General features: G+C 40.5%; 1 protein-coding gene across 1 annotated transcript in view; it reads left to right on the plus strand.

The window, feature by feature from the left end:
* The window catches only part of Mrpl13 (mitochondrial ribosomal protein L13), a 28,580-nt gene extending 17,780 nt beyond the window's left edge, over positions 1–10,800 (plus strand). The window contains exon 7 of the mRNA XM_075961000.1: positions 10,557–10,800. Coding sequence (XP_075817115.1) covers positions 10,557–10,578 — 22 coding nt within the window. The 3' untranslated portion in view covers positions 10,579–10,800. The remainder of the gene's footprint in view (positions 1–10,556) is intronic.
* Positions 10,801–27,994: the final 17,194 nt, after the last annotated feature.

Consider the following 27,994-nt stretch of genomic DNA (forward strand, 5'->3'; position numbering starts at 1 on the left):
CCCAGAAATCTTGTCTACTTCCAATATCCAGGAGGATGACTATATGTTTTTCTTTGGGTTTACCTTCTTATTTAGCTTCTCTAGGATCACAAATCATAGGCTCAATGTCCTTTATTTGTGGCTAGAAACCAATTATGAGTGAGTACATCCCATGTTCCTCTTTTTGGGTCTGGCTTACCTCACTCAGGATAGTGTTTTCTATTTCCATCCATTTGCATGCAAAATTCAAGATGTCATTGTTTTTACCGCTGAGTAGTACTCTAATATGTATATATTCCACACTTTCTTCATCCATTCTTCCATTGAAGAGCATCTAGGTTGTTTCCAGATTCTGGCTATTACAAATAATGCTGCTATGAACATAGTTGAACAAATGCTTTTTAATATGATAGGGCTTCTCTTGGGTAAATTCCCAAGAGTGGTATTGCTGGGTCCTGGGGTAGGTTGATCCCGAATTTCCTGAGAAACTGCCACACTGATTTCCAAAGTGGTTGCACAAGTTTGCATTCCCACCAGCAATGGATGAGTGTACCCCTTACTCCACAACCTCTCCAGCAAAGGCTGTCATTGGTGTTTTTTATTTTAGCCATACTGACAGGTGTAAGATGATATCTCAAAGTTGTTTTGATTTGCATTTCCGTGATTGCTAAGGAGGTTGAGCATGACCTTAAGTGTCTTTTGGCCATTTGAACTTCTTCTGTTGAGAATTCTCTGTTCAGTTCAGTGCCCCATTTTTTAATTGGGCTAATTAGCATTTTAACTTCTAGTTTCTTTTTTTTTTTTTTCTTCTTGGCTCCTACAAAGCCAGTACATGCAGTAGGATCAGAAACCCATTGCCATTGTTCTTGAGTTCTCAGTAGTCCTCATTGTCTGCTATGTTCAGCAAGTCCGGTTTCATCCCAGGCTTTTTCAGACCCAGGCCAGCTGGCCTTGGTGAGTTCCCAGTTTCTCAGGAAATTCGGGATCAACTTACCCCTGGACCCAGCAATACCACCCAAGAGAGGCCTTATCATTCAACAAAAATATATGCTCTACTATGTTCATAGTATAACGTCTAGTTTCTTGAGTTCTCTATATATTTTGGAGATCAGACCTTTGTCTGTTGTGGGGTTGGTGAAGATCTTCTCCCAGTCAGTAGGTTGCCTTTTTGTCTTAGTGACAGTGTCCTTTGCTTTACAGAAGCTTCTCAGTTTCAGGAGGTCCCATTTATTCAATGAGGCCCTTAATGTCTGTGCTGCTGGGGTTATACGTAGGAAGTGATCTCCTGTGCCCATGTGTTGTAGAGTACTTCCCACTTCCTCTTCTATCAGGTTCAGTGTGTTCGGACTGATATTGAGGTCTTTGATCCATTTGGACTTGAGTTTTGTGCATGGTGATAGATATGGATCTATTTTCATTCTTCTACAGGTTGACATCCAGTTATGCCAGCACCATTTGTTGAAGATGCTTTCTTTCTTCCATTGTATACTTTTAGCTCCTTTATCGAAAATCAGGTGTTCATAGGATTGAGGGTTAAAATCCGGGTCTTCTATTCAATTCCATTGGTTGACTTCTCTGTTTTTATGCCAATACCAAGCTATTGTCAATACTGTAGCTCTGTAAGGGATGGTAATGCCTCCAGAAGTTCCTTTATTGTATAAGATTGTTTTGGCTATCCTGGTTTTTTGTTTTTCCATATAAAGTTGATTATTGTCCTCTCAAGATCTGTGAAGAATTTTGATGGGACCTTGATGGGGATTGCATTGAATCTGTAAATTGCCTTTGGTAGAATTGCCATTTTTACTATGTTGATCCTCCCAATCCAAGAGCAAGGGAGATCCTTCCATTTTCTGGTATCCTCTTCAATTTCTTTCTTTGAAGACTTAAAAAGTTCTTGTCAAATAGATCTTTCACTTCCTTGGTTAGAGTTACCCCAAGATATTTTATGCTATTTGTGGCTATCGTGAAAGTTGATGCTTCTCTAATTTCCCTCTCTGTTTCCTTATCCTTTGTGTATAGGAGGGCAACTAATTTTTTGAAGTTGATCTTGTATCCTGCCACGTTACTAAAGGTGTTTATCAGCTGTAGGAGTTCTTTGGTGGAGTTTTTGGGGTCGCTTATGTACACTATCATATCATCTGCAAATAACGAAAGTTTCACTTCTTCCTTTCCAATTCGAATCCCCTTGATCCCCTTATGTTGTCTTATTGCTATTGCTAGAACTTCAAGCACTATATTGAAGAGGTATGGAGAGAGTGGACAGCCTTGTCGTGTTCCTGATTTTAGCAGGAGGGCTTTGAGTTTCTCTCCATTTAATTTGATGTTAGCTGTTGGCTTGCTGTAAATAGCTTTTATTATATTTAGGTATGGCCCTTGCATCCCTAATCGCTCCAAGACCTTTATCATAAAGGGATGTTGAATTTTATCAAATGCTTTTTCAGCATCTAATGAAATGATCATATGGTATTTTTCTTTCAGCTTATTTATGTGATGGATTACATTGATAGATTTGCGTATGTTGAATCATCCCTGCATCTCTGGGATGAAGCCTACTTGATCATAATGGATAATTTTTCTAATGTGTTCTTGGATTCGGTTTGCCAGTATTTTATTGAGAATTTTTGTGTCGATGTTCATGAGTGAGATAGGCCTGTAATTCTCTTTCTTGGTTGGGTCTTTGTGTGGTTTTGGTATCAGGGTAACTGTAGCTTCATAAAAGGAATTTGGCAATGACTCTTCTTTTCTATATTGTGAAATACATTAAGGAGTATAGGTATTAGCTCTTCTTGGAAGTTCTGGTAGGATTCTGCATTGAAACCATCTGGTCCTGGGCTTTTTTTGGAAGGGAGGTTTTTGATAATAGTTTCTTAATTCTTCGTGACTAACAGGTCTATTTAGATTGTTCACCTGGTCTTGGTTTAACTTTGGTATATGGTACTTATCTAAAAATATGTCCATTTCTTTTACATTTTCCAGTTTTGTGGCATACAGGCTTTTGTAGTAAGATTTAATGATTCTCTGAATTTCCTGTGTGTCTGTGGTTATGTCCCCCTTTTCATTTCTGATCTTATTAATTTGCGTGCTCTCTGTCGTTTGATTAGTTTGTCGATCTTGATTTTCTCCAAGAACCAACTTTTTGTTTCATTGATTCTTTGGATTGTTTTCTGTGTTTCTATTTTGTTGATTTCAGCCCTCAGGTTGATTATTTCCAGTCTTCTACTCCTCCTAGGTGTGTCTGCTTCTTTTTTTTCTAGAGCTTTCAGATGTGCTGTTAAGTATCCAATGTGTGCTTTCTCTGTTTTCTTTATGTGGGCACTTAGTGCTATGAACTTTCCTCTTAGCACTGCTTTCATAGTGTCCCATAGGTTTGAGTATGTTGTCTCTTTATTTTCATTGAATTCAAGAAAGACTTTATTTCTTCCTTGATCCAGGTGTGGTTCAGTAGTTGACTGTTAAGTTTCCATGAGTTTGTAGGCTTTCTGGGGGTAGCATTGTTGTTGAATTCTAACTTTAATCCATGGTGATCCGATAAGACACAGGTGGTTACTAATATTTTTTGTAACTGTAGAAGTTTGCTTTGTTACCGACTATATAGTCAGTTTTCGAGAAGGTTCCATGAGCTGCAAAGAAGGTATATTCTTTCCTATTTGGTGGAATGTTCTGTAGATGTCTGTTAAGTCCATTTGATTCATTACCTCCATTAGTTCTCTTATTTCTCTGTTAGGTTTCTGTCTGATTGACCTGTCCATTGATGAGAGAGGAGTGTTGAAGTCTCCTACTATTAGTGTGTGTGTTTTGATGACTGCCTTGAGTTTTAGTAATGTTTCTTTTACGTAAGTGGGTACTTTTATATTAGGGGCATAGATATTCAGGATTGAGACTTCATCTTGATGAACTGTTCCTGTTATGAGTATAAAATGTCCCTCTCCATCTCTTCTGATTAAGTTTGAAGTCAACTTTGTTAGAAATTAGTATGGCCACACCAGCTTGTTTCTTAGGTCCATTTGCTTGATAAACCTTTTCCCAGCCCTTTACTCTGAGTAGATGTCTGTCTTTGTGGTTGAGGTGTGTTTCTTGTAAACAGCAGAATGTTGGATCCTGTTTTTGTATCTAATCTCTTAGCCTGTGCCTTTTTATAGATGAGTCCATTGATATTAAGTGATATTAATGACCTGTGGTTGTTAACTCTGGTCTTTTTTTGGGGGGGGGTAGTAGAGTTTGTGTGTTTCCCTTCTTCGAGTTGTGCTGGTGAAGGGTCACTAGATGTCTGAGTTATTGTGGGCATTGTTGGACTCCTTGGTTTGTGATTTCCTTCTATTACTTTCTGTAAGGCTGGGTTTGTGGCTACATATTGTTTAAATTTGTTTTTATCCTGGAAAATTTTCTCTGTTTATAGTGAACAAAAGCTTGGCTGGGTATGGTAGTCTGGGCTTGCATCCATGGTCTCTTAGTTTCTGCAGTACATCTATCCAGGACCTTCTGGCTTTCTTGGTTTCCATAGAGAAGTCAGGTGTAAGTCTGATAGGTTTACCTTTATAAGTAACTTGACCTTTTTCCTTTGCAGTTCTTAATATTCTGTATGTTTTGTGTTTTGATTATTATATGGCAAGGGGGTAATTTTTTTGATCCAGTCTATTCGGTGTTCTGTATGCTGCTTGAACCTTCATAGGAATATCTTTCTTTAGGTTGGGAAAGTTTTCTTCTATAATTTTATTAAATATATTTTCTGGACCATTGAGCTGTACTTCTTCTCCTACCCCTATTATTCTTGGGATTGGTCTTTTTATTGTGTCCCAGATTTCCTGAATGTTTTGTGATGAGAATTTGTTGGATTTGCTGTTTTCTTTGATCAGTGCATTTATTTTCTCTATGGTATCTTCAGTGTCTGAGATTCTTCTATCTCTCTTGTATTCTGTTGGTAATACTTGTCTCTGTAGTTCCTGTTCGTTTACCCAGATTTTCCATCTCCATCCTTCCCTTGGTTTGTATTTTCCTCATTACCTCCATTTCATTCTTCAAGTCTTGAACCGTTTCCCTTACCTGTTTGATTGCTTTTTCTTGTTTCTCTTTGAGAGATTTATTCATTTCCTCTACCTTTTTGTTTGTCATCTCTATTTTTTTATGGCAGTTTTTCACCTCCTGTTTAAGGTCCTCTATTATTTTCATATAGTTCCGTTTAAAGTCGATTTCTTCTATTTCTTCTGGAGTAGGGTGTTCAATTCTTCTTGTTTTGGGATCCCTGGATTCTGGTGATGTCATGTTGCCTTTCAGATTGTTGGAGGAATTCTTGCATTGGCGCCTGCCCGTCTCTTCCTTCAAATGGAGCCAGGAGAGGCCTGGTGTCTTGGTCCAGTCTTTGCTGTGACTGACTCTCTGGGTGGATCTTCTCAGTATAGGAGCAGGAACTGTTCCTGTCTGGATAGAACTCCTCAGCACTGAAACAGGGATGCCTGGTAGCCAAAGACACCAAGGACAAAAGGGCTAACGTGGGGAGCAGGGCCGGGTCAAGTAGAACACAGGAGACCCTGCAGCACAAGCTGGAGGTGCCCATGCTCCCTTGCGGGGACCTTCATGCCTGCCTGGCAGGCAAACACTCACCCCTCTGGGTGGGTAGCCTTAGTGCAGGAGCAGGAAACTGTTCCTGAGCCAAGGCCCGGGCTTTTCTTTATGGGTCGTTAAAGCCGTGGTCTTTTCTCCTAAGTTATACAACACATGGTAACTTCTATTGCCAAAATAATAATTGATATACATTTACTGAAATTTTATCATGTTCCGTATATCATGTGTAGGTATATTAATCATTTAGCATAAACCATTCAAAATGTAGTTTTCTCTGCATATTAGAGCTGGCATCAGGTTCTGATAGTTTTTAGTGCATGAAATGCATATGGCCAGGAACAGCTTCTTAGACAGCCGGCTCTGCCCAGCTGCGGGACTGAACCCTGCACTGTCATTACTGCGATAAGGAATAGACTTGAGTTAGATGTAATCTTAATAAGCTTACATTTCAGTAACCACAAGTAATTGCCCCTGCTGCCTATACCATTGATGTTGAACACTTTGTAAATTCTAGTAAATTCTGTATAGTTTGAGGCAAAATTACAGTATCCCAAATACCATTCAATTCAGTACACTGAAAGTAGAATTTCTTATTTTTGAATGTTCACCTTTATGAGATGAACATTTCTCTCCTTTTAGAAGAAGAACTTCAAATAAACTTTTATTCCACTAAAAATAGCTGAACCAAGAATATAGTCTTACATTGGAATGTAATCATTAGAAATAATTCAGGATCCATCTGATGGATGGTGTGTCTGCAGAGACATGACTGAAGCAGGTGTCACTGGACCACACCAGGAGTGAATACTCTAGGAAATAGCATCCTTTGGGTTTTTTTGTATCCCTGATAATGAAAATTATTTGGGGACTTTTGTTGGCTTTTGGTAATAGAGAAACTTATAAAATTTTCTTTTCGAAGTTATAGCTTTTCAACAACAGTAATAATTGTCAACCAAAACATTAAACCAGCAAATGGTTAATAAGTTTGATTTCATCTTTATTAAAAACTATCAATTGGGATTTTATTTAAATCAGTGATTCTCAGTCTATGGGTCACAACCCCTTTGGGAGTCAAATGACCCTTTCACAAAGGTCATCTAAGATCATTGGAATACACAGTTATTTACATTACTGTTATTAACAGTAGCAAAATTACAGTCATGAAGTAGCAACAAAAATAATTTTATCTTTGGGGGGTCACCACAACATGGGGTTCTGTACTAAGGGTCACAGCATTAGGAAGGTTGAGAACTACTGATATGAGTTGTCCAGTGCTTACAAAGGTTGTGTTCTTTCCATCCTACTCTCAACATACGCTAATGTACTTTTCCTAGTTGTCTTTAGTCATTTTTAAATACTGGGAGGAGATAAGAGATGAAATCTATTGATAATAAAAATCATAGCTTTTTACTTAGAATTTCTCCTTATTTATGAGAAGAAATTAACAATTAGCAGGACTATTCTTTCTTTACACTTTAGTTGCCCGAAATTTTAGCTGTCAAATGGACAATTATTTTAATACTTTCAGTAATTATTTCCATAATTGTTGCAGTTTTGCCAGCATATTACACAACTCCAATAATTATATACTCTGAGGTACTCTTGTTGAAATGGAAATTTTTTATTGTGTAGGCTAAAAATAAAACTTGGATCATTGTAGACTTTAGTTTTGAGTTTTACATAGCTCTGTAGGTGCTTTTATTTGGAAAGACTGCATTGCCTTTTAATCCCTCACTTGTTATTGATGCTTTATATTAAACAAAATTCACCTTTATAGAGAAACTGAGTGGAAATTTGAGCGTCTTTTGTAACAAGTCTCTCTCTGGCCAGCCAGCTCCCAAATAATGACATGCAGACTTCTTAATTATGAAAGCTAGGGCCGTAGCTTAGCTTGTCCCCTTAGCTCTTATGACTTAAAGTAACCTATTTTTATTAGTGTACTTTTTACATCATGGCTTTTTACCTTTCCTTCATCTTGCACCTCCTGATTCTTCTCCCTCGCTGGGTGGTGACTCTGCTCCTTCTCAGAGTTCTTTCTCTGCTTGGAAGTCCTGCCTATACCTCCCATTTAACTCTCTATTAAACACTTATAGTGACACATCTTCACACAGTGTACAAATATCCCACAATATTTCCCCGTTTGTCTGAATAAAGAGGAAAGGTTTTGACTCAAATTCAATAAAATTATATACAATAAGAAAAATTATATAAGAGTTACATTCACGCCAAGGAGTGGTATCACACACCTTTAATCCCACCCAGCTCTTATGAGGCAGAGGCCAGCCTGGGCTATAGGTGAGTTCCAGAACAGGCTCCAAAAAGCTACAGAGAAACCGTGTATCAAAAAACAAAACAAAAAAGTTATATTTACAATGTCCAGTTGGTTTGCATTTGGCAAATTCAGAGAAAATAATCCATTATCTATCCTATCTTGGTAAGTCCAAAGTTTTATTCCTAATTTACTTTCTATCCTAACTTGTATTACCAACCCAAAACTACCTTTTTAGACCTCAAAACATTTTCTTGGATAAACACTGTAAGCTTTTATGTTTCTAAACCTTATGCACTTTATAAACATATGTAATTTTCTTTTCTAAACCTTATGCACTTTATAAAGATATGTAATTTTCTTTTTTGAATTTGGTAACAAGGAAAACTGTGAAACTATAACAATCTATTCTTTAACTTCATCAGAGACCCGAGAAGAATATAATATTACTTGAGTAAACAGGAAGTGCATAGCAGGCAATTTCCAAAACTATAGAAATGACAGAAACATCTGGTTGCATGGGCAGTTAGCCATGGTTTCTCTCCAACTTTGAGACAACCATCTTTAGTATGCAGGCTAAAGAATATCACTTTGCTATGAAACAGGAATTTTGAAGGACTGTCTTACCTTGTCTTGCAAAGTTTGGTAGTCTCTTTTGTGTCTTGCTTGTCCAATTTGGACAGCATGACGTCTCTGGTCGAGGGAAGGGTAGTTTTTTATCTGGTAGCTAATTTTGCCACAATGAACACAAACTCCATATGGAGGTTCTTTATCATCCTTTTTTTTTTTTTTTGAAGTAAATTGGTGATGCCAGGAACAGGCAGGTCTCACTGTCATGAAAAGCTATTAAAACACCTTAAATGCCATGTTCTGTAGGTCTCTGAAGTGTTTGAAGACTACCTCTCTATATAAAATATATCTCTGTTTAACCTGAAAAACATATCTAGCATGAATACAAGTTTGATTATTATAAATGAATACTAACCTGTATTTCTTAATTATACTTTACATTTTTAAATGAACTACATGGGTATACCATAAACAAGAGTAGAAACATATATACAGTATATTAAGCAAAAATAACCTTAAATTTATTTCATATACAAAAATCCATACTAAAGTAAAATATTTGAGATTAGTAGGTTCCTTTTAGTTTGAAAGTAGATTCAATAATCTACCCTTTCATCCTATTATTTCTATATCCTCCTTTTTTATCTTTTTAGAAAAAGATCCCTAAATTTAATCTTCTTTAATGTTTTTTTTATCTGACCATGACTAGTAACAACTTGTAACTAACCCCCTCTAAACAATGACAAAAATCCATAACCCACTGAATGACATTAAAGCAATCCATTCCACCTCTTGGGAATAAGGTTTTCTATGTCTGGACCTGACTTTACTAAGCACCTGCATCATTCTCTGAGTGTGTGAGACAAATCTTAAACTGCTCTCAGCTACCATGCATCTCAGCTTAGCACATGGCACTGGCTGCTGGCTTCCACCCACAGATAGCAGTCAAGAGCTGCATCTGCATACACTACAGCCTGCCTAAGTGACCACACGACTAAGAAGCTATGTCTGGCTCTGTGTTGTGTGTTTGGAACTTTTCTTTTTAAACTTTCTCAGGTCCTATGTGGAAATATGTGCCCCCATGTTGGATACCATATTTAACGAGTCTCTGTCCTACAGCCAGCTCCCAAATTATCCCAATAATAGCCCATTATTCTTGTCTGTGTTAGCCACATGGCTTGGTACCTTTATTTCAGTGAGGCAGTCACAGTCACATCTTGCTTCTTCTGTGGTGGGCTCACAGCTGCAGAGGAATGAGCTAATATAAGTTATAAGAGTTAATAAGAAGCCTGAGCTAATGGGCCAATCAGTTTATAACTAATGTAGACCTCTGTGTGATTTCTTTGGGACTTAACGATTTGGGTAACTGGGCAGGACAGAAACCCCGTCAACATACCTTCTCTAACCCTGTAAGGAGCAGGGATCCAGGTTGGCAGCTTCAGGGTTTGCTATAACTGCTAGCTAGCCTGGTCATGTGTTGTTTTCCCACAAGACTTAGATTAATTTGCTGTTCCTCACAGTCAAGAGCTATTAGCTGAGCTTAGGGAAGACGGAGTTTTCCAACACTGCTATCCAGTTCCAATGAGTCCATCCCTGGTGTAAGCCATAGACCTGGGAATTTATAGTGCTGCAGTTACTTACATGAGGCCTTCTAAGCAACCGTTCTTCTGGATAGAAACAGATCAGCAACAGTTGTTAACATAGAAAGAAATCTATTTTAAGTGAGGGGGGAAAACATGACTTTAAGAGTTTTGTTGTTATCTTGTTTCTTAAAAGCACATACAGCATGCATCCTGAGGTCAGAGGACAACATATGAGCGTCCTATTGCTCTTGCCCTGGTGTGGGATCCAGGGGTCAATCTTAGGTCGTCAGGCCTGTGCACCAGCACCTCTACCAGCTGAGCCACCCACCAGCCTGAGAAACTGAGCCTTTTAAGTTACTAAGTACATAGGTGTTCAGGCACCTATATGGTTTGTGTTCTAGAGTGCTCCGAAATTGTCCCCTGCATTTTGTGATACTTGGGTTTGAATGTGTTCTAGAAATGCTGTCATTAGATTGCATTGATTCTCATTGAGCAATCACTTCCATTTTATAGGGGAAAAGTAATCTTTCTTCTACAGCCAGGAGAAAATGAAATAATGATTCATGAAGAAATATACACTGTTTTTTGTCTTTCAGACCTGAAGATTATCGACTGTAGGAAAATGGAAATGGTCAAAAACAACAGCAAGAGACTGAATACTTCATGAGGAATTCCCATGACCGAGGACAGAGAGGAAACAGCGCTTGATCTTACTGTGCGGACACTCGAAGTCAGACCTCAGCAGGAGATTGCAGTAGAACGTATTACTTTACAGAAGTGTCTTATAGAACCTGATTTAAATGGTGTAAATGTTAATAAAATTGCTTACTTAGTTATCTACTCAATATGTCACAGCTTACTGAAAACAGCCCCCGTACAACATGCAGTTTAAGGAGCCAAACATCCCCATCTGTGTGTGTTTTCTCACCAAACAGAGTACTGTTCTTGTACCCGTGAACAAGGCCCATCCTCCGTGTTCCTTTCTTTACCTCTTCTATCTTACCTCCTGTTCTGCCAAACTCATCACTCTGGCTTAGTGCAGTAGTGTTTACTCTAACGAGTATATGTTGCTGTCATTTTCTCCTGTGTCCTACATAGCCAGTCCTGTTCTTTATGGTCTTAGGAGATGCTAGAGGGTGTAGGAGGTTGGGGCCAACTCAAGATGAGATTCCTCTGGTGTGCCTTTCATGAAATATCCCCCATGCTGCGTTTGGGCTTCTTGGTAACTTACTCATGCTTCCGTGAGCAACTCCAGTGAGCTCATTGGTTCAGCAAGCCATGCACAAGTAAAATCATTGTTTTGGTTTGTTGACCTGTTAGTCAGTTCTTACAGAATTTTCAACATAGCTGCGACTCTTTTTTCGGGAACTTTTGTGTACAGTTCCCCTGTTGGCCAAGCATCATTTTGTACATGTAGGAGCCAGTGTTGTTTTATGTCCCATGGTGCTAGGAGGGCTGGGTATTAGGCTCTGGTAAAGATGAGGCTGAGTTTGCCGGAATGCAGTCTTTAGGAGAAGGAAACAGTGAAGCCAGTGAGAAAAGACACCCTTGATAATATTCTCGGCCATCATTTGCTGGGTCTGCATCTTATTTCATACTACATGTGTCATAACATTTATGTGAACACATACCGGACATCTCACAGCTAAGTAGCGAGATTCATGAGTATGATTAATGAGAAGACATAATGTCTCATTTGTAGCTTCATTAAAACTAGGCTCAGCATTTTTTCAGTCATTTAGGAAAATATACCATATACACAAATTCTCAGACAATTTTTAAAGGATTAAATATATAACCATTTAAGAAATGTATGAGTAAGAGAAGGAATGTCAAAAGGGTTTGGTTTTAGTTACCTGATGTGTACTCAGTTGCTGATGTAGTTGAAGGTGAGCGTTGGCCAGTTCTGGAGTCTGCATGGATATGTGCTCAGAAGGAGCTAGCTCAGTTTGAGGGAAGATAGATGAATCCCAGAGTCTGTCTTAAGGCTGTAGCACAAGAGGTCCTTAGAAGCACCTACAAGGGTCTTGCATCCAGGCTGACGGAACTCTATGATGTGATACCTTCTCCATTGATAACAGCACCTGGTTTTATCTTTCATTCATTTAGTTCTTCATTGGCCAGAAAGTCACTGTGGAAAGACTAGCCTATTCTGAATTGCGCAGTCATTTATATGATTCTGTAATCCTGTGCAGTGCCATTTTATAGCAGAGAGAACTCAGATAGCTCTTTGCCCAGCCATCATTTTATAAGGTGATAACTGATTTCTTTTTTCCCCAAATGATCCTAGATTAGAACTAATGGGAATGTATTTGAATGACAAAGCCAAGGGCTTTAGTCACTTATACAACTGATTTTTTTTATAGTTCCATTTGTTTATTAATCCTTAACCCAGAAGATTGACAATCATAAGCACAAGGAAAATTCTGCAACAAAAAGTCAAATTTTACAAAAAGATTTAAGTGTGTGTCCATTAAGATGACTTTTACATCACTGTAATTTAGCAAAAATGCTACAAGAAGGGAAAATCATCCAACAGAAATTTCCCTGTTATAACAGTGACTTTCTGGCAGTTGCAGCCAAACCATGAGAATTGGAAGGATATAATGCATCAAGATAAGCATTATCAACACTCAGGAATATACCAAGTGAGGCCAAATATCATAAACATGGTTTAAAATACCTTTAAGAAGCACAATGCGTAGTGATGAGGCCAGCAGGCCTGCTTTTCGTCCCGCCCAGCTTCCGCACGGCTAGCTTTACACCTGAAATAACAACACACAAATTGTATTCATTTAAACACTGCCTGACCCATTAGCTCTAGCCTCTTACTGGCTAACTCTCACATCTTGATTAACCCATTTCTATTAATGTATGTAGCACCACGAAGTGGCGGCTTACTGGGAAGATTCGATAACCTACGTCCATCTTGGGCCAGAGCTTCATGGCGACTGCCTCACTTCCCTTTCTCCTCCCAGCATTCTGTTCTATCTTCCCCGCCTACCTATGTTCTGACCTATCAAGCCAAGCAGTTTTCTTTTATTAATTAACCAATGAAAGCAACAGATAGATAGAAGACCCACCTAGATCAACAATGTAAGAAATTCTAAGTTACTCATCTAAGATCATCGCCAGCATCTTTACAGTTCATTGTTGTGTTCTCAGGTGAGGCACGTGTTTGCTGTGAGAAATGTGACTCTGAGGTTCACCTCCACTTCGCCGGAGCAGGAGCCGTTGGGAGTCCCTGGACAGAGTACTTTTCCTCCATCAGCATAGTCTGCCAGGTGCTATCCTTTTCCTTTAATTGATGAAACCATCAGGCTTTCCTTATCCATCCAGGTAGACTACCTAATTCTTTGTGTTTAGTTATCATATTTGAAAGACCTTTTTATGGGTCCATTTTTTTTAATGGATATGGCTTAGATACTTACTTCTTTGGATGCGAAGTACTTATTTCTAAGAAGATAGTGGATGTTTTCCAAAGGAGTAAATCTTAGAAGAAAGAACTTTAGTTGTCCATATATTAAATAGATATATTTATCCATTAAAATTAGTTCCATTATCATTATTTAATTTGGTAAGAATGTTCCAAGTAGGAAAAATTCTCTTTAGAAAATTATACCTAATGTTAAGGCAATGGGTATCTAACAAGTAAAGGTTTTGCCTAATGAAAAACACATATAAGATGTACAGAAACCTAATTTAAAGTTTTAAATGTCTCATTTAGTAAAAGGAAAATGCCCTGTTTTTCTAAGCCATTTTTAAAACATTACTAAGTATCAGTATAATTTTTTTTAAAAATTTATTGTAAACAAAATCAAGCAGTTTTATCTCAAGATATGGAATTTTGGCCTTAAATTTTTTAATAATTTTGTATTATAAACAGCTTATCAGTTATAATCCTGCCCATTTCCCTTGTTTAGTGCTCACAGTCTATAGCATTTTGATCCTCTAACATTTGCATTCAGCTGCATTTTGGTACATTTTCTCTTAACATCCAAAGTCTCTTTTATAATCAGAAGCATTTTCCCTTTCATCATCCTTCTTTTCCAAAGCTATATTGCATACTTCTAAACTTTATATCTTTTTTACTTGATAGTTTTCTCTTTATCATTATTATTGCTACTTTATAGAATTTAGAAGACATTTTAAAGATAATTTTAAATAAAAATTTACGTGAAATAAAATTCTAATTAATATATATATATATATAATTTTTAACTTAGAGCCTGTTTTGGAAGGGAATCCTTATGAAGATGTATAACATTATCTGTCATTGTTTAGTGAAACGTTTATCTTATTACTCTGATGATCCTGCTATTACCTGTATACTTGTTGGACAAAAATTGGATCAAAACTTGATTAAGGTTTCCTGAGTTAACCAGGACCCTATTGAATTATTAAATAGATTCAAAGTACTTTATGTACAAAGCACTATTTATGACTTTATTTAGAAATGTCTACTTGTAAGAGTATTACCCTCTCTGCCAGTTCCTAAACCTGAAAAAGAGGTCGGAGAGATGGACCAGCATTTAAGAGCACTTTCTGCTCTAGCCTGGAATCCGAGTCCCAGCACCCAGGCCAGTTCCTGCAAGAGTCACATTTACCCAGCCCCAACAGGCTCAGCCACCTGAAAGATGCTGGATAAACCTGGGTTGGAGCAGGAGTACCTCACTATAGTGCCTCCCAAATGAGCATGGTGACAGGATGTCAGCCAGTCACCCCATCGTCTTGGGGTTAACCAAGACAGCAGGAAAATCCAGAAAAAGCTCCATAACAAAGCAGGCATTTATATATCTTTAAACTTCACTAATTCTAGTTCTTCCACTAGCTAAATAACTATAGCTGGAGAAACTGAGGAGTAACCTCTCCTGGTCTAGGTGAGCTGTACCTACAGGATGCTAGTAATCAAGGAATGCTGTCTTCTTCAAAGGCGATTGGAGAGTAGAGTTGGGTTGTTGTTTGTTTTTGTAAGATATAACAGATTCACTAGGTTTAAAACAAAACAACACAGCAAACTGCCTCCAGTGCTTTCTGCTTTTCATCTCTGCCCTTCCAAGCTGGAGCTAGACTCCGTCATTCGCCATGCACCTCTTCTCCTATGCTGCAGTTGACCAAGTTGTTTAGCCACCTTCTAAGAAGGGGCAAGGGGCAGCCAAGAACAAGGCTAAGTGTCAGGACTCTCCTGGAAAAAATTCCCTTTGTGGGACAGGACAAGTAGTGAGATCAAGACCTTCAGAGCTTAGAAGACCCAGAGGGATTTTCAGCCAAGCTGTGCAAGGTGAAGGTGGAATCTGAACTGGATTCCCTCTTTAGGAAAGTGTCAGCTTTCCAAGACAGACATTAAGACTTCATGCAGCGCACGCCTGTCTGCGCTCTATGCGCTACCATCCAGTTCCTGAGCTTCAGGCAAGGGGCTGAAGTTGAAACATACAAACACAGAGACAGCACAGATAGAAAGACAGAGACAGGAACCTCTAGTCACTGGTAAGAAGCCCCCTATTCAATAGCACCATGGAGGCTTATATACCCAAAGGTCAAGTGGGCCAACAGGTGAAAACCTTATCCTCTGATCCTCAAGGCCAAGGCAACACGTGCTTGTGAAGCAGAGCTGGTAAACAACTTTGACACAGCCTTTAGTAACTCAAATCAGAAGGAAAGTAAAGATCTCTAGCAGGGAAGAGCAGCTGGAGGCCAGGACTCCAAATGGTCCCGACAGCTTCATGTCAACATAGGTATGAGCACCTGCAGAGATAGCATTCCTCTACTCTGCCCAGGGCATCTGCACAGAAGGCCAAGTAGTTTTGCAGCCTCACTGCTGTTTGGGCTTTACCTTGGAAGAATGGGAATCTGAGATGGCACCAGGAAAACAGATGGTGAGCTCCAGCTCAGGGCCAGTTTTTAGCAGGCTACCAGCCAATAAGTTTCAGTATGTGTTTTTTACATGAAGGAGGTTTTAATAGGATCCCTGAAGAGACAAGCGTTTGTAACCAGGCCACTTGGATGACAAGGTACTCTTTGATTTCAAACAAACCTGACTTAGCTCTGCTTTTGCTACCTTCAGGCTTCAGTTGCAAAGTTAATTCCTAGTAAGCCCTGTCGGACAGTGGCTTGAGAAGACGGTTGTGTTGTGGGGGGCACCTGTGCTTTACAGGCTGCGGGAGCTGGGCTCCACATCTCAGGCTACACAAAAGCCTTGCAAATAGATCCTTTGAAATTCCGCTGCCTTTTGGCTGCTTCTGCAGCAATCACAAACCGAGAGGAGTCTGTCCAGCTCTTCAGAGGGAAGGCAAATTCACAGAATCCAAATAAAATATTTGGATTGCTTGTTAAAACAATATTGCCAGCAATTTTTCCCATTAGTACACTGTTACCCGCATGGTGTGGAGGCAGAGCCAGGAAAGCATGGATAAAATGTGAATGCCCTTGTTCTTCAGAAAGTTGACCTAGAAGTCGAAACTCTGAAGTGCTGAGTAAGCAGCATGCCAGTCTGTGCCGTGCTACCTTTCTGCTCGGTCATCCAGGCCGCATTTGTGACCCAACACTCACTAACCAGAGCCGTTTGTAATTGCCCGAGATGCATATGTAACTGAAATAGTTCCTTCTGCTATGGACACCTTCCTCAAGTGAAGGCAGGCAGGTAATATAAAATCATAATACGGAAGTCAAACCTAAGTTACACATTTACATAGTAGACTTTAAGTGTGAGATCTCTCAGCTGTCACCACAGTAACCCTACATAATGGCCATCCCAAAACAATATATTTTATTCATATATGCATGAGACACAAATGGAGTTCCACTGACTGCAGCTAGGCTTAGCGGGCACTACTGCACCATTTAGCATAGATTCAAGTCTTGTCCCTGTGTCCCTGGTTATCCTTGCATCAGCCTCAGGGAAGGCAGGAAGGGAGATGAGTAAGCTGATGCTTGTCAAACCCACTGTGGTATGTGTGTTATCGTCCATTGACTGTTGTAGGTCACAGTCATGGGCTTGGGAAGTCTTCTAATGGGATGAAAGGGGTGCAAAGGGTGGATGGGTTTGTATTTAATTTACCCAAAATGAAATAAGAAGGCTAAGAAGCATCAAGAATGTCACAAGTAAGGCATATTACAATGCACAAGAACATTTGAGCGCAAACTTCAAGAAGGGACATTATCTGGGAAAAGAAGATTCAAGGCATACAGGAGTGGCTAGTGCAAGCACCCTAAGGCGGGGCACATCCAACATCTTCAGAGAACGGAGGTTGAAATGATCAGCCATGAGGCAAGTAGTGGAGACAGAGTTAAGGACTGTTGTAAAGCAAAGTAAGAACTTTGAAGCAAGACAAGACTTACCTCAGAAAGATTGTCATGGCTGAAGGATCAATAATTGACTATAGGAAGCAAGGACAGAAGCAGAGAGACTTGTCAGAAGCAAAGGGAGGCATCTTGGGCCAAGGTAACAGCAAAGGAAGGGGGAGAGGCGGCTAGACCAGTGAGATTTGGGGATGAGGAAGATGACTGTACATTGATCCACCTTTACCCTCCTGGTAACCCAAAGCTCACCTAGAGCTTTGACAGGGTATACTATTAAGAGGAAAGGAGGAAGAGAAGGAAGCATATCGATCAGGCCATACTAACAGAGACATGAGCAAGGTGTAACAGAATCTCCTCACATTCGACCTTGCACACCGTGTGCTGTCCCTGAGTTTGACATGGTTCTGAGTCCTAAACTCGAGGCAACTGGGGCAGCATCGGGTGCAGCCAGAGGCCAAGGCAGCAGACTTATTCACTTGCCTGGAAGTGGCCTGTGAATATATCAGCTTAGAATTGGCACTATACAGAGATGGACTGCATAGCGCAACTTAATAAAGATGTGTGTGTGTATTTCTGTGTATCGTGCGTGTGTGTGTGTGTGTGTGTGTGTGAGTGTGTTGTGTGTGCGTGTGGTATGCTAGTTGAAATCTATCAATGCTGATAGTCCTAACAAAGTAAACTCGGCAACAGTGTTGTCCGCACATCCCCCGTGCACACAATTCTATTCTAAGCCCTACAGGGACTAGAAGGTGAGAAACTCCAGCCCTCAAAGAGAGCTCCCAATGCACATAGGACTACTGACTTGAAAACAGAATGTGAAAGTTTTAAGGAAGCACCCCTGCGAATCATGAGGACGAATATTAGCGGCAGTTCCGTGACCCAGATCCACCATTGTTGGAATAACCTATATTTGTGTGGTGAGCTATCATTAGAGCTCTACTAAAGAATTCATAATACATTATTTGAATTATTACAAAAGAAAATTGAGGGTAGGGAAGAATGGAATGAACAGAAACCATGCTGAGGAAGGTCTCTGAGGCCCTGCCTGCCTCCGATTTTACAAGGTAAAGTGCTGGGGCCTCATTTTATAGTGCTTTTTAAAGCGCTAGAAAACTAAAATGGTGCCCTGTGGCTTTGAATATTGGTTAATAGCAAGTCAAGTTTAGTTCCTAAGCTATTTTGGCGATTCCCAGTTCCTGATTATCACAGCGTACACACACATCCATGAGTCAATCTGTTACATCGTAGATGGAGAACCAGTGGGAAACTCAGCAAAGTCCTCTCCCTTCAGTTGGTCTCTTGTTTCACTGATAGGGACCTTCTTAGTCCCTGTCACTAGCTTCTCTCCTTGTCCCTTAAGTGCCATGATCTCTGAGGTTCTGCCCGGGTACCCACATAGACTATCCTTGGTCAGTTACATCTACATATGCATTGTTAGCTGTTAGCATGTAATGAAGTCTATACCTTCAGATCTGCACAAGCCTCTGCTGAGATTCAGGTTCGTCTCTCTATACAAGCCTCCTCTCCTGAGATACAGGCTTGTCTCTCTATCCAAGTCTCCTCTCCTGAGATACAGGCTTGTCTCTCTATCCAAGCCTCCTCTCCTGAGATACAGGCTTGTCTCTCTGTACAAGCCTCCTCTCCTGAGATTCAGTCTTGTCTCTCTGTACAAGCCTCCTCTCCTGAGATTCAGTCTTGTCTCTCTATACAAATCTCTCCGGAGATTCAGGCTTGTCTCTCTATACAAGCCTCCTCTCCTGAGATACAGGCTTGTCTCTCTATACAAGCCTCCTCTCCTGAGATACAGGCTTGTCTTTCTACTAAGCTTCTCTAACTGAATATTTCCTAAGCCTCTCAAATAAGGTATCTATCATATGAGAAACCCAGCCTTTGCCTCCAGCGGAGTCTTCTTTTTGTCATTTGCAGAAATCAGAAATTTGGAATACTTGTTAAATTGATCATGAAGAATCTGCCATATCCATAGTGAAAAGTCATCTGTTGCTGGTAACAAGTCACCATGAGCTTAGCATCTTAAAGCAACACACACTTACTGTCTCTCCATTGTTGTGGGCAGCTGCCTGGGCGTGGTTATCAGAGTCCTTTAAGAGTCTAGGAAGAAATTATTCTTTGGGGTCGGAGTGTTAGCTAAGTGATTGCGGTAGGACCTACTTAAGCCCATTCTGGTTGATTATAAAAGTCTTTCAGGAGCCCAAACATCCTATGCTATGATCCACTCTTCTACATGTTCTTGGGGTCCTCTGTATTCATTGCAAATGAGAAAGTGACAATTGGAAACCATGCCATATGTTTACCCTCTTTCATTTTGAAGCCACTTTGCTATCAAGAATGCGTCTTGCCGCCATACAGAAGCAGTCTGGGAAGGGAAACCTAATTTGTATCCTAAGAGCAGAGAAAATAAATTTAGCTGTGTCCAGTCAGTCTCAGACATGGAACCAATAGGCAGCGGTTTACTGCCTCCACTTGAGGGTCTCTGTGTGAAGTGAGGGTAATGAGAACTTCAGAATCATGGAGTTGAGGAGAGAAGGCAAGGGAGCAGCTGTCAAGCCTGCATGTTTCAAGGCGAGCAGAACAAGTGAGGGTTTCCAAGCACATACGTCTGCATGAGCTGCAGCCTGCCTATCTACAGATAGCCCAAGTGTGATTATGGGGCTGGGTGTGTAGCTCAGTGGTAGCTTGACCTCACCAGTTTAGAGTATGTGGGGCCCTGGGCTCAATCTCCGACATCATACAAATATCATAAATGTGCAAACGGCAGCCTTTTTACCAGCCAGCAATGTCTGGAAAAGTGATAACCCAAATCACTAGCCTGCTTCCACTCTGCCAAGGTGCTGGGAGCATAGACTGCCCCGTGAACTGCCAGCTGTTTTCCCTCTCCAGCCTTGAAAGTCGTCTTTAGCAGGTACAGCTGCTGTTCCCTCTGAAATCAGCCCTGGATATGGACGGTGCCAATTTAGAAGAGCCAACTTCCCCAGAGCTGTAGAATAGTGTTGCTGCTTGCGTAGTGAGCATGTTAACTATATCAGCGTTAGAGCTTTCTGTGGCTCCCAGTCTCCAGATCTGGGAGCTGGTAGATAAGAGATACCCTCAAGTGGAACGGACATAGATGCCGTGGCAACACTCCAGAAATACAGCAGGCACCCTGTGATGGGGAAGTTGCAATAGGTGGGCTTCTACTTGTCTTGCCCAAATTTGTAAAAGGAACTTTGTATGTGACATTCAATTCTGTCTGCCTCAAAACTTCCCGGTTCTTAGGCCCAATGGAAAGGTGTGTATGAAAAAAGATAGGAAAAGGGAAAATGTGTGAACATTTGAAAAGCCCAATTTTCTTGACTAAGCAATAAATACATTCAAGTACCAGTGAACTCTTTTTTACAATGAAAGACGATTTGGTTAATAATGTATAGGACATCAATTTTAGAACAAAATCAGGATATCATATTATTAAAATTCACTGAATTGGGGTCAGTTGACTGCTGAAGAGAAATATGTTTATTATTTATAATTCTCTTTCTGCCTTACTTGTTATTTATACTTTTAAAAAACACTCAGTGCTCAATTTGGATAATATTTAAAAAGTTAGATATTTTTATTGTGTATCTTTCATTATAAAATTTTTAAGCTAGGTAAATAACATAAACTGTTACTATATTAGTCATGCATACTTTTTTAATCAGCAAGAAAAGAAATTAACAAGAACACTAAAGCATAACTATTCATATTACCATATGTTTTTCATCACACAATAAAATACAGAGAAAAATCAAACCATCAGTACATTCATAAGCTCTGCCAAAGCAAACTCTCCAACCAGTCCTGGCAGAGTACTGAGCCTGCTGCCCCACCCTGTGTTTAAAGATGTCCAGCATCTTTCTAACTATCAATGGGTCACTTTTTTCTCCACTTGATCCCTATTGTAATGATAGTATTAAAAAATATATATATTCTCTTGTGAAGTTGAGTTGCATTCTGTGATCTTTTGTGGTTTTTCCAATAATACCCAAGGTTCTGAGAACACAAACCTGTTGCAAAATATATTTTCAAACAATACAGAAATAACTAAATATAACATATAAATCATTTCCTAAAAAACAAGTATTTCACTCAATCCCAAACACAAGAGGTAATCACAGCCACTCAAGAAATAAGCAAGACTGAACATTTGGCATTTTTAGCATAAATGTTTTAATCTGGATAGGTGAGAAGAATAAGAAATTAATATATTTCTCTAATGAAATTACCCAGCCAGATAAAGAAAAACCATTATAAGTATATTCATTTATTGATTTTGTGTTCGGGATGTCCTAAAGAGGCCGGCAGTCTCTAAACTGAGTTTGAACCCTTCCTTAGTGTTTTTAACGCCACACCAGATTTGAATCGATAGCTATGCTTTCTTAAACCAAATATTTTGGTTGCACCTTGGAAACCTCCACTGTTCATTTCAATGTCACTTCTCGGTGAGAACAGGCCCCAAGAGATGAAGTCCGGGACTGGCTGTCAGAGCCTCCATGAGTCATCCCAACCCTCCGTCCCATTTACCCCTCTGCTAACAATCATGCACCTTCTCTGGAGAGAGCAGGAACCTGAGCAGGAACCTCGGGGAGAGCACTGTGTTTGAACAGAATCCTCCTCTTCCTCACATTTCTGCCTCCTCCTGAAATCACCAGTCACCCCGTTTCTCAGGCTTCAAATCCTGAAGCCCTGCTTGCCTTTTTCATATCGCTACCCCATATCCCATCAGGCATCGCGTTCTACCCGTACTCCCTCTCAGACTGCCCCCAGAGAATCCACTTATGGCCCCACCCCCTTATCTCTGAAATAGAGTGGCAGGCAGCGGAGTATATAGAGGGAAGGGAACAATGGAAATAAATCATTCACAATGAAAATCCCTGCTTCGCCTCTTCCTGTTTCTACATAGATTCACATGTGCTCCTTGCTTTCTGTATTCTAACACTTCAAATGAAGAGAATGCTTACCTTGATCTCTGGCAATCAACCTGCTACAATGTGCCCAGAATCTAAGCTCACATGACAGTTCCTCACTGAATGATCCTCCTCACCCCAGTCCACCTTATACGTGTGTTAAAACTGCTCCCCAGTAATAGTTCCAACTAGTCTGTTCACTCCTTGGCTTAAAACCATCCACTGACAGAATTCTTGTTGCCCGTAGGTAAAAATCTGAACATTTTAGCGTGGAATAGAGAGAGCACCTTCCAGAATCTGGTTGTGGAGGTTTGAATAAAAATGGCCCCAAAGGCCTATAGTGAGTGACACTATAACTTATGGCCTTGTTGGAGTAGGTGTGGCTTTGTTGAAGGAAGTACGTCACTAGGGGGTGGGCTTTGAGGTCTCAGGTGAGGGAGCCTGGACAGTGTGTCACTGTCATTTCCTGCTGCCTGCAGATCCAGCTCAGCCACCTCTCCAGCACCACGTCTGCCTGCGTGCCACCATACTTCCCAGCATGACAATAAGGAACCCAAACCCTGAAACCTAAGCCTGTCCCAATGCAATGTTTTCCTTTATAAGAGTTGCTGTAGCCACAGTGTCTCTTCACAGTCCTAGAAACCCTAACTATGACACTGGCCCAAGCTGTCTTCCCTACTTCCCTTAGAACACAAATCAAGGAGTTCCTGCAACATGCTTCTTGTCTTATTCCTTAGCACCCTAAAGTGGCTTGTTGTAGACTATATTTTAAGATGTGTGATTTTTGTTTATGCTGCATTTGTTTAACTCTGTGAAGCTGTGTTGCTGTGCCTGCCTAAAACGCCTGATGGTCCTAATAAAGAGATGAACAGCCACTAGCGAGGCAGGAGCAAGGGTAGGCAGCACTGGCGGGCAGAGAGGAGAAATAGAAGGAGAACTCTGAGAAGAGGAGAACAAGGAGCAAGAGGAGGACAGCAGGACCAATCACACAGCCACCCAGCTACACACAAGACATAGAGAAAAAAATTAAGAAAGGTACAGAAAAATAGAGAAAGATAAAAAAGCCCAGAGGCAAAAGGTAGTCAGGATAAACTAAGTTAAAAGCTGGTAAGAAACAAGCCAAGCTAAGACCAGGCATTCATAAATAAGAATAAGCCTCCCTATGTGATTTATTTGGGAGCTGCGTGGCAGGCCCCCACAAAAAACCCAAAGCATAAAATACCCCACAATATTTGGCACCCCATGGTGGACACCAATCGTCCTCTTTTTTGGTCATCTGCCTTGTAAGCTATGGCTGTCCTAGTCAGCAACTGCAACTCTGCCACTACTAGCAGCGGCTAGGCCGCAATAGCCACGGCCTGAAGAAATTCTGTTACCTCAGGCACCAACTCTTTCAAAACTACTAAGAGAACTTGTCTAAATCTCTGTTTCACTAAAGAACTCAAGATTCAAAGGTTGAGGTAGAATCTTGCTTCCCAGAAAGACTGAGTAGCAAGCAGCTCACCTACCTCAACTCCTCATGTCTCCCAAGAAGTCCTTCTCGCCAAGAGGCATTTCTTCTAGTCCCTCCTTATAAACCTTTCTCCACGAGCTCCTTCCTACTACTTCCTGTCAGCTAGCTGCTGACTCAGCCTCCGGACCACAGGTGAATTTTATTCAATCAAACACATCTTTGCATCATTACACAAAGTGTTCCAGAGCATAAACAAAAGTAACACACCTTAAAGTAATATTCTCCAACAGTGGCTGAACCCATGGCAGATGATAAAGGTTTGGTGGCTGGAATTTGCATGCAGGAAGAGATGAATACATGCGCACACAACTGGATAAACTTCAGGGAAGATAAGATTAAACTATTTTTCCCCACATCCTGAAATGTTTAACAAAACTGAATTCGCAAGCTGCTATAGAAACCGACCTTTCATTTCTTGTCTCCAATATTTTCTGCCTTGGGTCTAAAGAAAAATGTTTCTGCTTTAAGTAGAGGGTGTGGTCTGGCTCATATTCTGGAGAAATGTATCTCAAAATGAGATGCTTCTGAGAAATATCCCACATGTTTATGGAGCCTTTTTCTAGTGACGAACAGCTGAAACACGTTGAAGGTTGTACACCATATGGGAGACCAGATGTTAAGAGTTGCCTAGAAAGTGGGACTCTGTTACTGTGAAGACAAGGAAGGGTTCAGAGATGACAGCATATAAGAAAGGGTGGGCATTGAGTGTGAGTCTAGGCAGGTCCTTCAACCCCAGGGTGAGGCAAAGGCCTTCCTAATGGAAAGCATAGTATGTCAAAAGACAGGGAATAGAGAGAACATGAATAAAGGATTTTTGCAATGGTTTCACTGCAGCTGTTATTGCAAAAATCTTTGGTTGAGAGGTGTATTCCTATTTCTTTTTCTTTTAAATAATTTATTATTATTATTGTTTACATCCTGACCGGTTTCCCCTCCCTGCCTCCTCCTAGTAACACCCCGTCTTCCCTCTGCCTCCTACCCATCCTCTCCTCCTCCGTTTCTCTTCAGAAAAGGGCAGGCCTCCCATGGATATTAACCAAACATAGCATATCAAGTTGAAATAAGGCTAGGTACCTCCTTTAATATTAAGGCTGGACAAAGGAACATAGCATGAGGGATAGGGTCCCAAAAGTCAGCAAAAGAGCCAGAAATAACTCTTGCTCCCACTGTTAGAAGTCCCACAAGAAGACCAAGCTACACAGCTGTAACATATGAAGAGGGTCTGTGTCAGTCCCCTGAAGGCTCCCTGCTTGTCAGTTCAGCGTCTTTGAGCCCCTATGAGCCGAGGTTAGTTGATTCTGTGGATTTCTATGGTGTCCTTGACCCCTCTGGCTCCTACAATCCTTCTTCTCCTTCTTCTGCAGGTTTCCCTGAGCTCCACCTAATATTTGGCTGTGGGTCTCTGCATCTGTTTCCACCAGTGCTGGATGAAGCCTGTCTGATGACAATTATGCCCCAAATGACCACAGCAGAAAATCATTAGGCATCATCACACTGACATTTTTTTTTCATAATTTTTTCCAGTTGTGTTTGATTCTACCCTAGATCTCTGGGCCATCCAGCCTCTGGATCCTGACCCTTGAGGCAGTATCAGGGCTGGCCTCTCTCCTGGGGCATGGGTCTCAGGCTGGAGTAGTCATTGCTTGGCCACTCCCATAATTTCTGTACCAAATTCACTCCAGCACATCTTGTAGGCAGGACAAATTGTAGGTCAATGATTAGGCGGCTGGGTTGATGTCCCAATCCCTCCTCTGCTTACAAGAGACAGTCCAAGTTACAAATCCTCTATTGCTAGTAATCTTACGTGGGGTCACCCTGTGGATTCCTATGAGTTTCCATTGCAAGTGGGCTCCTACCTCAACCGAAAATATCTCTCATTGCCAATTGACTCTTAAAATCCTGCCCACCTTCATACTCTCCACACACTATCTCTTCTGATCCCCGCCCACCCCCAGACCACCCACGAAATCTATTCTTTTTCCTTCTCAGGGAGTTCCAATTAAACCTCCTTAAACCCTTCTTGTTACTTAGTTTCTCTAGGTCTGTGGATTGCAGCATAGTTATCCTTTACTTACAGCTAATAGACACTTAGAAGTGAATACATATCGTATTTGTCTTTCTGGGTCTGGGTCACCTCACTTAGGATGATTTTTTCCTAGCTCCATTCATTTGTCTGAAAATTTCATGATGTCATTGCTTTTAACAGCTGAGCAGTTCTCCATTGTGTAAATGCACCACATTTTCTTCATCTGTTCTTTGGTTGAGGGACATCTAGGCTGTTTCCAGTTTCTGGCTATTATAGATAAAGCTGCTGCGGACATAGTTGAGCAAGTGTCTTTGTGGAAGGATGGAGCATCCTTTGGGTATATACCCAGGAGTGGGAATGCTTTGAGGTAGATCAATTTCCAGTTTTCTGAGGAACCACCACATTGATTTCCAAAGTGGCTGCATGAGTTTGCACCCCCAACAGCAATGAAGTATTCTGCTTGCTCCACATCCTCTCCAATGTGAGCTGTCACTTGTGTTTTTGATCTTAGCCACTCTGACAGGTGTAAGATGGACTCTCAGCGTCATTTTGATTTGCATTTTCCTAATGGCTAAGGATGCTGAACATTCCTTTAAGTGTTTCTTGGCCATTTGAGATTTCTCTGTTGAGAATTCTGCTTAGACTATACCGCATTTTTAATTGGATTATTTGGTTTTTTGATGTCTAGTTTCTTAAGTTCTTTATATATTTTAAAAATTCTCCCTGTCAAATGCAAAGTTGGTGAAGGTATTTTTCCACTTTGTAGGCTGTTGTTTTCTCCTACTGACAGTGTCCTTTGCCTTATAGACGCTTTTCAGTTTCAGAAGGTACCATTTACTAATGTTAGTCTTAGGTCTCTGCTAGTGTCCAGGAAGTGGTCTCCTGTGCAAGTGTGTTCAAGGCTAGTTCCCACTTTCTCTTCTTTTGGGTACATTGTATCTGGATTTATGTTGAGATCCTTGATTCACTTGGACTTTAGTTTTGTGAAGGATAATAAATATGAATCTATTTGCATTCTTTTACATGCCAATGTCCAGTTAGGCCAGCACCATGTTTTGAAGATTCTTTTCTTTTCCTTTCCTTTCCTTTCCCTTCCTTTTCTTTTCTATCTATCTATTTATCTATCTATTTATTTATTTATTTGCATTGTATGATTTGGTCTTTGTCAACTCAGGTCTCCTTAAGTATGTGGATTTATGTCTGGGTCTTTGAATTGGTTCCATTGACCCACCTGTCTCTTTTTATGCGCAAACCATTCTGCTTTTATTACCATAGCTCTGTAGTAAGGCTTGAACTCAGGGATGGAGATAGAGAGGTACATTCCAATATAAGTCAAAACAAATATGAATAATCAAAGTTAGATAGTTTGTGTCAGCAAAACTGCAAGTGAGAAATCCCCCAAGTTATCACATGCATCCTTTCCACTTTGTCATGCAGCTTTCAGCCTGCATGTTGAGAATTCTTAAATGTTTATCTCTGACTGTGATTTCTGTCCCAAACTTCAACTTGTTTACTTAATGCCTGGCAAGTCAAATTTATCTCCTAAAATGAACTCTTCAGTCTCTCTGCTTCGAATCTTTGATTCTCAGACGGACAAAATTATTTTACTCTGTTGTTAATGCCAGTACTGGACTAGCCTAACATGACTTTCTTCATCTCCATTCATGTTGACTAGCGAGCCACTGATTCCAACAGCCAACATGACCTCTATTGTCTGTCAGTGGTCACTACAATGTTTTTACTATTGTTTTCTTGTTTGCTCTGATCCCCTCCAATCCATTCTTCACCACAGGATGGTTTCAAACCACTATGTCTCAAGTGGCTGTCTACTCACTGCCTGTAATCCTTGACTGTATGTGATGTGTGTGTGTGTGTGTGTGTGTGTGTGTGTGTGTGTGTGTGTGTGTAGGGCAGAGCATACATCAGTTCTCAACTCAGACAGCTGAAAGGGAATCTTTGGAAACACTTTTGAGTCTTGGGATCTTCACATTCCTAGGTTCCACTTCCACTCTCTTTTGCCATTTTAAGGATTACCAACCCAAAGCCAAGTAGTGTCTGCCAGTTAGGAGGGCATCATATGTCCTGCCAGGGTGCCTGGATTTAAATTCTATCTGTGGGTCTTTGAGTAATTAAGTTAGTTTTTCTGTGCTTCTGCATCTGCACTGGGAAAAATCAAGATGCTCTCAACTAGCTCTTGGGTTTCCACGCTGTTGAGATAAGCTACAGCTGAAGAGGCAGCCTTTAGCACACCTTGCC

The sequence above is a fragment of the Microtus pennsylvanicus genome, chromosome 2 (assembly GCF_037038515.1).
Source record: "Microtus pennsylvanicus isolate mMicPen1 chromosome 2, mMicPen1.hap1, whole genome shotgun sequence".
In the NCBI taxonomy this organism is placed as follows: Eukaryota; Metazoa; Chordata; class Mammalia; order Rodentia; family Cricetidae; genus Microtus; species Microtus pennsylvanicus.